Here is a 12,285-nt window from a genome sequence, read left to right on the forward strand (position 1 = left end):
ATGTTCTATTCTGCCAGGCAGAAAGGCATGTGAAGGGCTCCCAGTCAAGAGCTGAGACCCAGCCCACATGCTACGTGCCAGTGCCCAAGGCTTCACAGAGGACAACATGTATCTATACCTTGAAGGTTAAGCTTCTTCCCTATGCAACAAAGAAGGGTAGAAGAGACAGGGACCCAACAGCGCAAAAGTACGGAACAGCAGGCTTATTCAGGTCAAGTCCCTCTCAGTCCCTCTACCCCGTCATATGGGAGAAGAAAACCAGGCAGGAAACAAAGACACAAAGAACCACTCCATAGAAGAGGAGTATGGACCTCATTCTACCAGCAGTGGAATGGTGGTAGTTCGAGAAAGGTATGGATGCCCTTAGAAGACTCCACAGGAGGTGGGCAGGTTCCCACTTTTATACTCTGCCAGAAATGCGTGGGTGTGAAGGAGCTGCGGATACAAGGGAGGAAGACCAAGCAACGAACCTGGCCACCAGTTTCAAGTTTTTCCATCAAGTGATCACTTATTATGGCCTTTACCATTCAAGGAAAAAAAAGAGCTAACTTTATATATGAAGAGAACACTTAGAAAACAAGAAATAATTGATCCTTAAACAGAATCTAAAATCATAATACTGCCATTTGTTTTAACTTGAAAGCATCTCTGCCCCTAATTTGGCGGGCACAAATAAAAATAAATCACTCAGATCATATTCATAATGGCCTCATCCAGTCCAGTCCTCTGCAAGCAATTTTTTAAACTAAGACCATCCAGGCATTTATTCAAGATTTTCTTTTAACAACATTTTAACAAACTGCACTGAAATTACCTTGCATAAATTATCAACAGGCCACAATCAATGAGCCTTACAATTAGTCTGACACAGCACATCTACATTTTAAATATACACACCCTTTGACCCAGCAGTTTTATGTCTAGGGATTTAATCTAAAGAAATAGACAGATATATCCTCAAAAGCATTTGTTCTCAGATGTTCGTTACCATGTTACAAAACTGAGGGAAACAGATGTGACTCAACCAACTGGGCTCCCTTCTACCATACAGGAGGTCCAGGGACTGATGCCCAGGGCCTCCTGGTGAGAGCAAGCTGGCCCACACAGAGGGCCGGCCCAGTGCAGAAGTGTGGCTCCACACGGGAGTGCCACCCTGCATGGGATGTCGCCCAATGCGGGAAAGCTGCCCTGCGCATGAGTGCCGGCCAACGCGGGGAGCTGGTGCAGCAAGGTGACACAACAAGAAACACAGAGGAGAGAAAATAGGAAGACATAGCAGAATAGGGACATGCATTGGCACAAGAGAGTAATCACCTATTTCCCATTCTGGAAGGTCCTAGGATCAGTTCCTGGAGCCTCCTAATGAGAATACAAGCAGACACAGGAACACACACAGCGAATGGACAGAGAGCAGACAAGAGGGGGAACAGGAGGATAAATAAAAATAAAAAATAAGTCTTAAAAAAAAAAGAGTGAAAACTGGGAAGCGGACATGGCTCAACTCTTAGAGCATCTGCCTACCACATGGAGGGTCCAGCGTTCAATACCCAGGGCCTCCTGGCCAGTGTGGTAAGCTGGTCCACACGCAGTGCTGCCACGTGCAAGGAGTGCACCCTGCAAGGAGAGCCACCCCATGTGAAAAAAGTGCAGCCCGCCCAGAGTGGCAATGCACACACAGAGAGCTGACGCAGCAAGATGATGCAACAAAAAAGAGACACAGTTTCCCGGTGCTGCCTGATAATGCAAGTGGACACAGAAAAACACACAGCAAATGGACACAGAGAGCAGACAATGGGAGGGAAGGGGAGAGAAATAAATAAAATAAATCTTCAAAATAAAAGTGAAAACTGAACACTATGCAATACTATAGGATTATTTTTTTTAATTATGGTATATCAATCAGTGGAACATAAAGCAATTATTTAAAAGATAAGGCTTTAATCTCTCCATGTCTACTACCTCCCCCTAGCAATGGGACACAAAAGCCTATATAGGAAAATACAGATTCCTCAAGAGCTATTAAAAAAAAATAGTGCCTTTATATTTATTGACAAGGAAAGTTGGCCAGTATATGTATGAGATGTGTAACATGATCCCATTTTTAGATCCTTTTATCTTGTTAATGGCATTGTAATGAATGTCCATACAGAAAAAAATCTGGAGGGCCGCTCACCAAATTTGTTAAGTGTTTATTATCTTTGGGCAGAAGGAATACAGATAATCTTGTACTTGTTCTCAATTTTTGTGAACAGTATATATTACTTATAAATCAATATAAGCAAAGCAACTTAAGTAGAATGGAGGGGGAAAGTACATGATTATCACAACAGATGCAAAGAAGGAATCTGACAAAATCCAGCACCCTTTCTTGATATAAGCACTTGGAAAACTAGTAATAAAAGGGAGCTTCTTCAACATGATACACAGCATTTATGAAAAACTCACAGCAGGGAGCAGATGTGGCTCAAGCAATTGCGCACCGGCCTCCCACATGGGAGGTCCCGGTTTTGGTTCCTGGTGAGTCCTGAGGAAGATGAGTAGACAGACAAGGGAGCCACTGGGGTGGGGGGGTGGGGGGGGGAGATAACAAACAACCCATAATTAACATCATACTAAATGGTAAAAGACTGAACGCTTTCCCCTTAAGGTCAAGAATAAGGTAAGGATAAACACTTCCACCACTGCTATTTAATATGGTACTAGAAGATCTAGCCAGAGCAATTAGGGAAGAAAAAAATAAAGATATTCAAATTGAAAAGAAGAAATAAAATTCCATTCATGGATGACATGATCCCTTGCATTAAAAAAATCCAAAGAACCCACAAGAAAAGTACTAGAGCTTATAAATGAATTCAAGCAAAGTTTCAGGGTATATAAGATTAACATGCAAAGACCAGTTGTGTTTACACAGCAGGAGTGAACAACACAAAATGAAAATTAACAAAATTTCATCTGCAAAAGTATCTAAAAGAATAAAATACCTAGGAATAAACTTAACCAGAGATGAAAGACTTGTTGACTGAGAACTCCAAAACATTATTGAAAGAAATTAAAGAATGCCTAAATAAACGGCAGAGTATCCTGAATTCATGGATTGGAAGCTTAACACTGTTAATTCTCAGTACTATACAAAGCAATTTACAGATTCAACACAAGCCCTGTCAAATTCCAGCAGCCTTTTCTGAAGCAACAGAAAGGCCAATCCACAAATTGTTATGGAATTATAAGGAGCCCCGAACAGCCAAAATATTTTTGAGAAAGAAGAACAAAGCTGGAAGACAAACACACTTCCCAATTTCAAAATGCACTACAAAGCTACAGTACTCAAAACAACGAGGTACTAGCATAAGGACAGAGAGACCAATGATATAGAATTGAAAGTCCAAAAATAGACCCACATATCTATGGCCAAAGTGAATGCAATGGAGAAAGAATAGTCTCTTCAACAAATGGTGTTGGGAAAAATTGATGTTCATATACAAAAGAATGAAGTTGAACCCTTACCTCACATCATAGACAAATTAACTCAAAATAGATCAAGGACAGAAATAAAAGTGCCAAAACCGAAAAAAAAAAAAAGACCCTTAGAAGATAACATAGGGGCAAATCTTATGACCTGGAACTCAGCACTGGATCCTTATCTATGACACTAAAAAGCATGAGCAATAAAAGAAACAACAGATAAATTCAACTTCATAATTAAAAACTTTTATGAATCAAGGGAAGTTATCATGAAAGTAAAAAGACAATCTACAGAATGGGAAAAATAGTTTCGAATAATATACCAGATAAGGATTTAATATCCAAAATATACAAGAACTTTTACAATGCAACAAGAAAAGAAACAATTCAACTACAAAAATGAGCCAAGAACTTGAATATTTTTCCAAAGATATATACAAACAGCCAATAAGCATATGAAAAGATGCTCTACATCATTAGCCGTTAGGGAAATGGAAATCAAAACCACAATGAGATACCACTTTATACCCACAAGCATGGCTATTACATAATAAAAAAAAAAAACAGAAAATAACAAGCGCTGAAGAAGACGTAGAGAAATTGCAATTCTACTGCACTGTGTGTGGGAGTGTAAAATAGCACAGCTACTATGGAAGCAATATGGCGGTTCCTCAAAATATTAAATATAGAATTACCATATGACCTGGCCAGTACCATTTGTAGGCATATACCCAAAGAAAGCGAACACAGGGACTCAAACAGACATTTGTACACCAATGATTATAGCAGCATTATATTCACAATAGCAGAAGATGAAAACAACCCAAATGTCCATCAACAAATGAATGGATAAACAAAATGTGGTACCTACACACAATGGAATAGTTATTTGGTCATAAGAAGAAGGAAAGAGGTTCTGAGACATGATGCAACATGGATGAACCTTGAAAACATTATGTGGTATGAAATAAGCAAAGCAACATAAGAACAAATATTGTATGATATCACTTATATGAGATATCTAGAAATAGCAAATTCACATAGAAGTAGATTAGAGGTTCCTTGGGCCTGAAGGAAATGAGGGAAAAGGGAAGAGGGAGTTTTGGTTGGTGGGTATAGAGTGTTTATAAATAAAAATTAATTTTAAAAATGAAAAATATCAAATAAAACAAAGCTGCTGTGTAAGTGTATGTCTGTCTGTATACATGTGTGTATTTAATTTTAGAGATGCTATGAAATCAAAAGTCTATGTTAGATTCTTAAGACAAGAAAGCATCTAAACTGAAAGTTTTAATAATAAGCTTTAACATTAAAGGAAATATACATACTTAATAAATTTGGTAAGACTCATAATATATAAAATAGGCTTCCTTACCTTTTCCAGGACTAAGATTCTGGTCTATAAAGACCTTCAGTTCTCCATTGGCTTCAATTAGGCCGGCCTGCAAAAAATAAATACTGGTTTATGGAAACAATTATCTAAAAGAGTTACAAAGCTAAAAGCTGTTAATAACCCACCCTTGTCAAAAGGCTGGTGGAAAATAAGGTCTTAAAAAGGACAAAAGGTCACCATTATGCAAATAACTGCTTTAAAATGCAAATTTACTTCCCTTCCAACAAGCAACTCATGAGGGAACACTCATGAGGCTTTAATGTGAAGCCAATAATCAATCAGCAAGCACGGCATCAGTAACACGTTGTGGGAAGGGCAAGAACTGGGTCGCTTCTCTTAGTTGATAAATAATTTGGCTGACTATAATCAGTACATAAAAGATATGAAAATTTAGCCTTTAGCATTTAGTCCTTGTGATAATAATAAAATGCCACTTTTTATTAAATCAGGAAATGTATTTTAAACGATAATGGTTGAAGACAGCAAAGGTAAGATGAGACTAGCACTTACTACTGGTGAAAGTGAAAAATGCATTCATTCATTTTGGAAAGCAAACTGGTCATACACCCTAAGAATATTTCAAGGACCTCCAACTTGGTCATATCCTTTGACTCTATGATTTCTTACCTATGTATAACTCTTTTTAAGAACTAAAGCAGGTGCCATACACACACTTATCTGTATAAAGAGAAGCAGGGGAATAGAGACAGGCACCACTGCCCATCTCTGCCACTTAATTATTTTAGACCTGTGGGGATGTGCTTGATGTCTCCAACCCTCAGGTTCACCATCTCATAAAATACAGATAACAATACCAACTTAACAGGGCTACTGTAAGGATGAAATAAGATAAGCTACAAAATACCTAGCAAAGTGCCAGGACAGCAAGCACTCAATAAATAATGTGCATTCATGTTATACAGGCATCATGCAAGATTAGGGTTGGTTGGTTATAGTAGCCAAAAAAATTATGGAAAATTTAAAAGTTACTGGGAAATGGTTATGTTATAGAATACCATGCAATTATTAACAACTGATAAAGCTTTAAGGACAAAGGAAAAGGCTCACAGTAATGTTGAATGAAAGGTAGCATGTACCCAAGAAAAAGAGTATACATACAGATGCGCTCAGAAAAAAAAACCTGGAAGAAATTACTTGAACAAGTGATTGTCTCTAGGGTTTGAAATTATCAGTGATTTGTTTTCTACTTTTATTTTTCTGTATCTTCTATAAGAAGAATTCAGACTTTACCAAGTTAGTCTTGGATATTCTGGTAGAAATGCATTGTTAGGATTTCGTTTTGTGCCGTAATGGTTTTCCATAAGTGGGACTACTTTTTTTCCTTCTTCCTAACTTTCACCTGAGCGTGAGAAAGAAGCATCTCCTTCTTCTAATTAACAGGTGGTTCTGGCTCATGGCAGCAGAGGGTGGAGCATCTGGTCACCAGACATTAAGCTCAGACAGACATACACCTACATACACACACGCACACTCTTACAAACGACAAGATTAGCAATTCGTCTTAGCCAAAGACTGCCTTCCTCTTCATCACTCCTGGATCTTCATCCCTGCCAGAGACACAGGCAAGTAAAATCCTGGAGGCCAGATGTGTAAGGACCTCCGCATCCTCCGCATGTAAAAGCGCAGTCACTTTCCCTATGTCCACACGGGCAAAGCTTGGAGAGTTAAAACCAAAAGCACGAGCAGCCATACTGCCAATGTCTGGATTTTCTTACTGAGAACACAAGAGCATATTAAGGAAGGATCTTTGCAGAGTTTTCAAAATAGTCCTGTTTCTCAAGGAAAGTTAGGTGTGTCTTTTCAAACTTTTATTCTCTTCCTATTCTTAGCAAAATCTAAGTCCCTCGGGGGCCGTGATCTAGGGCCCGAGCCCTAGTTCTGGGACGGAGGCGCTGATGTGCAGCCCCCAGGAGTTAGAGTGTTTAAAGCACCCGTGTTGCTGCTTAACCCCAAAGAGTGCACACTTGAGCGGTTCATGTACAAATCTAAAACATCATTAGAAATACTCAAGGGAAACGGATTTGGCCCAACAGATGGGGCATCTGCCTACCACATGGGAGGTGCGGGGTTCGGACCCGGGGCCTTGTGGCCCATGTGGTAGGTAGGCTGAGCCACACGCAGTGCCGATGTGTGCGGGGAGTGGCGTACCACGCAGTGGTGTCCCCGCATGGGGTAGCCCCATGCGCGGGGAATGTGCCCTGTGGGAAGAACCGCCCGGCATGAAAAAAAAAAAAAAGCGCAGCCTGCCCAGGAGTGGCACCTTGCGCGTGAGAGATGGTGCAGAGGGATGAGACGCAGATTCCCGGTGCCGCTGACACAGAAGAGCATGCACACAGTGGGTGGACACAGACAGCAGACAACGGGGGGGAGGGGGGAGATTAATAAAAAATAAATCTTTAAAAAAAAAAAAAAGAAATACTCAAGAATCCACTACGTGAGACTGGTTATCAGGGACATAGGACTGGGAAACAGAGATGGGATTTACTTTTCTTAATTAAATGTAAAAATAAACACACAAACACACACACCAAAATGCATTAATCCGCAGAAGAATTTGCAGTCCTGCATTCCTACCTCTGTAACTTATCCCCTGAAAATCACGGATCTTGCTGGGTAGGACCTCAGGCTTGGAGCCTAATGCCCATGGACCCAAAGCCCAGCAAAGCGCTTCCCACTCTGAGGGGACCCTAGGCAATTTACTGGACTTCTTCAAAACTCCATCTTCCCCTACAAAAGGAGGGGATCAGTGGCTGCCCACAGAGCTGTTGCGAGGAATACACACGGGACCAAGTATAGGTTAGGTTAGAAAGAACCCCTGGGAGTGATCTAACGCATTCGAAAGCTCGGTTCCTCAAAAATCCCTATTCTGAAACTCGCTCTGCTGCAGGCCATTTCTGTAGCTCCCTTCTGGTAAAATTTTACCAATATGGGACACAAGATGAACTTCATGCCAAGCACTGGGGCGAGCAAGAAAACACGGATGCCGGGACATCAGGCATCCGTCCAGGAGCCTAGGAGTTCACAACGTGACCAGGACTGGGTCAGGATTGAGCCCCACGTGATTCTCAACTGTCAAGAGGTGGAAACAACCCAAGTGTCCACCAGCGGATCAATGGATGAAGAGAATGCAGTATATGCGTACAATGGAATATTATTCCACCGTAAAAAGGAATGAAGTTCTGATACACATTACAACATGGATGAACCCTGAAGACATGTTGAGTGAAATAAGCCAGACACAAAAGGAAAAATAGTGTACTGTCTCACTGATATGAAATAATTAGAATAAGCAAATTCATAGAGTCTGAGACTAGGAAGACAGGTTACTAGGGGTTGGAGTATGGCTAAGGAATAGAGACTTATGCTTTAAGGATACAAAGTTTCTGGTTGGGTGATGGAAAAGTTTTGGTAATGAATGATTGTGATGGTCATACAACACTGTGAAAGTAACTGACACCACTGAACTGGATAATGGAAAGGGGTTAAAATGGGAAATTTTAGGTTGTATATACGCTACCAGGATTTTTAAAAAAGAAACAAAATCTACATAGAACTGACTAACACAAGAGGGAATCCTATGTAAACTATGGACTATAGAATTAATTATAATATTGTTTCATTAATTGTAAACAAAGGTATTACACTAATTACAAAATGTTAATAACAGGTAAAATTGAGGCGGGGCGTTATATGGGAACACTAACTTCTGCATGATTTTTCTGTAAAAGCTACAACTGCTCTAAAAATCAGTAATAATGAAAGATGGGAAAAAAGCGAAGGGAAAATAAGCCTGAGCACCAGCTTCAGCAATTACCATCTGCAAAACCTAAATTACCTAAGGCTCAGCTTTCTTGACCATAAATGGGGATAATGGTACCTAGCTCACCAGGTCTTTTATGAGAGTAACATGAAATAATATATGTGCCTAGGAATATAGTCAAGGACCAAGAAATACTAGCTATTTCACTCATCATTATTACCATCATGTCATCAAATAAAGACTTCCAACTCACCACCGCCAGTGGAAAAACAGCAGAAGTGGGTCATTATCTGTCAGACACACACGCAGCAAGGCGCACCACCTCCTTGTCTGCTCAGCCGCACCTCCATGCAGAGGGCATGGAGCCCATACATGATCAACGAACAACACATGACCAACTCCTGCCAGTTATTCCCTATCGTAATCTTCCCTGGCTTATTAACTCCACAGAACAATTGCTCTCAGAATTTATTGTTTATTGACTCCCTTCTTTTTCACCTGTCGGTGAAATTAGCGAACGAGTAAATACAGTATAACACCTATGTAGTTAGGGACTGCGGAAAGAGAAAGGAGGCGGCTTACAGTAAGAAGGGGGTAGATGCCCTAGGTAGAAAAGTGGCTTTCCATTAGAGGATGCAACTGGAGCAAGTGCTGACTCCTCTCCCCTGGCAGCAGAAATGTGCTATTTTTAATACATGTTGAAGACACCATAAGAATAGTATCCATTTACTGTTAACTAATGAAAGTCTACTTAAGAGACCATCTCGATCAAACCATCTCGATCAAACCATCTCGATCAAAGGCCCTCTGGGCCCTCTCCTGCCCACCTTCCATCAAAATAAGGGAAAAGAGCCTGGGAAGCACAAGACATGAGAAACAAAAACCTAGCTCGGCCCCACTGTGACCCTGCCTGCACTTTGAAAGCTGCCCCACCGTGCACAATTACCATTATGTTGTTACTGCTCATAGTAATCAGTTTTTAGTATACGCCAACATGTGCACCTCTAGGAATAATGGAAACTACCCACTGTCAAAATGGAAATCGCCTGATAGTGTGACAGAAGCCTTTGGCCGTTTCTATATTTCCAGTGCTTATACAGATTCTATTTAATTGGATAATAAATCCCCATTTCTGAAGGTGGTAAGCTAATTCATAAAGGAGCAACGCAGCTGCTGAGACAACCGGCTTTACTTTGCTGTTTCTCAGTCTTGCTCCCATTATTTCTGCAGTCAACCTCAGCAGTGAAAATGAAAATGAAAATCAGCAATCACACAGAAATTCCAAAACCCAGGAAACCCAACGTACCAGAGAACACACAAATTATTCTACAAGTGGGATACTTTAATAAGAGCTTTACAGGAAGACTTATATCCAACTTAAGTCAATATTAATAAAATTAACTTGTAGGGAGCGGATGTGCTTCAAGCAATTGAGCACCTGCTTCTCACATGGGAGGTCCTGGGTTTGGACCGCAATACCTCCTAAAAATGGAAAAAAACAACAACAACAAGCAAACAAACGAAAAAACCAACTCAGGGGAGCCGATGCAGCTCAGTGGTTGAGTGTCGATTTAATCCCTGGCCCAGGTACCCCAATTAATTAATTAAAGTAATTAACTTGTAGTCTCCAAGGCTGTATCAGGTCCTGGTAGAAATGCAGCAGACACCTGGGCTGTGGGCCTGGCACAGGCCTCGTTCTTCTTCCTCCCCTCTCGTCCTCTACTTCAGCCACATGGTTTTTGCAGCAGCTGCCAAGTAAGTTAACTGGCCTGGGGGGAGGCCAAACAAAGTGCTCCAAGAGAAATTGTGGAACTGCAAGGACGAGGCCAGTCTTTCTTGCAAACCTCAATCTTAAGACATAAAACTCAAGAGTAATCATATGACTTATGGGCCAAGAAATAAAGAAAGCCACTTGGTAAAGCGAGGAAAGAACGAAGCAAACCCACAAATAAGTACCATTTGAGACAGAAGTTTTAACATCTATGTAGATTATAATTCTATATAAAAATTGAATCATTTTTATTCCAGGAATATCTTTAAAATGAATTCCTCTCAGTTTAAAAAGTATGGTTTTGTTCCTTGCAATTCAAAAAGAACCTAACATAAAAATGCTGGCCTGAAATTTTAAAATCTGCAACTACAGTCCACTAATTCCATTCACCACGTTGTGTATCAAGTCAGGCTGTGAGACCTAATAGCCTAACCAACACTAGAATTTCATGTTTCCTCCTCATTCATCCTTCAGTTTTCTCTAGTGAGAACCAATTAACACATGAGGGGCCATGCTATATGGTAAAAACAACATTAAAGGCAGGGTTTCTAGCATTTGGGACCAGATAATTCTTTGTGATGGTGAGCTGTCCTTTGTAGGATGTTCAGCAGCACCCATGGCCTGTACTCACTGGATCCAATTAGCACCACCCAGTTCTGACCAACAAATCTATCTTCAGACATTTGCTGGGGGGGTGGCAAAATCACCCCTGGTTGAGAACCACCCATTTAAAGCCATGACACCAGGCATCACATTGCCTCTCAAAGAAGAGGTCACCTCTCCAGAGCTGCTTGAACAAGAAAAGAAACATACTTCTAGACATATTCTCCACCCTAATTTTCAATCAGGCCTAGAAGACAGGAAATTTGACCTAAAAGGAAACCAGGTAGCTGACTACTGTGGGTCTTTTTAAAAGCCCAACCTACCTCCACAAGGCACAGCAGCTGGCTTACCTCACAGGGAGTTTTACAAGCCCGGAAAGTATCTCTATTTCGTAACACAATGTGTCAAAATCACAAAGGAAATGCAAACGCTTTCAAAGGAAATGAGAAAACAGCAATCCTATTCCAAGTTCTTTCCTTCACAGATAACATGAAGAACAGCAGTGTAAAAACATTCTACCAACCAACCCTGGCGGGGGACCTGCTTAGGGAGACCAAACCTTGAGAGGCAGGTTGAGAGGCAAGCACCCCTGCGGATGGAGCAGAGGTCGCCAGCCTCCAGGGGGCTCCCGGCGATCCCTGCCTCGGGTACTGGGGGACCCCTCCAGCCCCGCCACACACACCTGAATAGGGCTGACCTCTGCAGACTACCGGAGACCCAGGAAACACCGAGTGTGGCCACCCTGCTCTCTCGGGTCACTCACCCTGGGGGCCGGAATGTTGTGAGGACATTCAAGCAGCCGTGGCCCAGGACCCCGTGGCAGGACCGGGCCACGCGGGTGAGCGCTCTCTGAAGCACACTCTGCGGCCCCCGTGGCGCCTTCAGAAAGCAGAGCCCGCCAACACTCTGCCTGGAGAGGATACCACCTAAGCCACTCCCAAGCTCCTCACCCACGGAAACTGGGGGGATAGGAAGTCTGTCCTCACTTTAAGACACTAAATTTTGGAGTGGTTTGTTTTACAGCAACAGGAAAGGAAACTAATACACCAAAGATTTTTCTCTAGAACATTGAAAAAAAGGAGGGGGTTCTTTTCATCAACCTGGTAGTCACTGAAGATATTTTTGAAGCAAACTTCAACAGTACCATGCCAATTTTGATTCAAATTTCTTGGTAGAATATTACATTTGCAATACTGCCTTTGCAAATAGTCAAGGACAAAGGGTCATGGCCAAACCAATTTATCTAAAAGCTTTCTTATCTTCAAGATACTGGCA

The 12,285-nt window shown here is 41.4% G+C and overlaps 1 protein-coding gene across 7 annotated transcripts in view; it reads right to left on the minus strand.

Moving 5' to 3' along the window:
* Nucleotides 1-12,285, minus strand: part of TFDP1 (transcription factor Dp-1) — a 98,132-nt gene that overhangs the window by 50,696 nt on the left and 35,151 nt on the right. For all 7 annotated transcript variants that reach the window (XM_004450757.4, XM_058276365.2, XM_004450759.4 and 4 more), the window contains one exon: nucleotides 4,838-4,904. In XM_004450757.4, the coding sequence (XP_004450814.1) occupies nucleotides 4,838-4,904 (67 nt within the window). The remainder of the gene's footprint in view (nucleotides 1-4,837; nucleotides 4,905-12,285) is intronic.

This window comes from Dasypus novemcinctus, chromosome 15, assembly GCF_030445035.2.
Source record: "Dasypus novemcinctus isolate mDasNov1 chromosome 15, mDasNov1.1.hap2, whole genome shotgun sequence".
In the NCBI taxonomy this organism is placed as follows: Eukaryota; Metazoa; Chordata; class Mammalia; order Cingulata; family Dasypodidae; genus Dasypus; species Dasypus novemcinctus.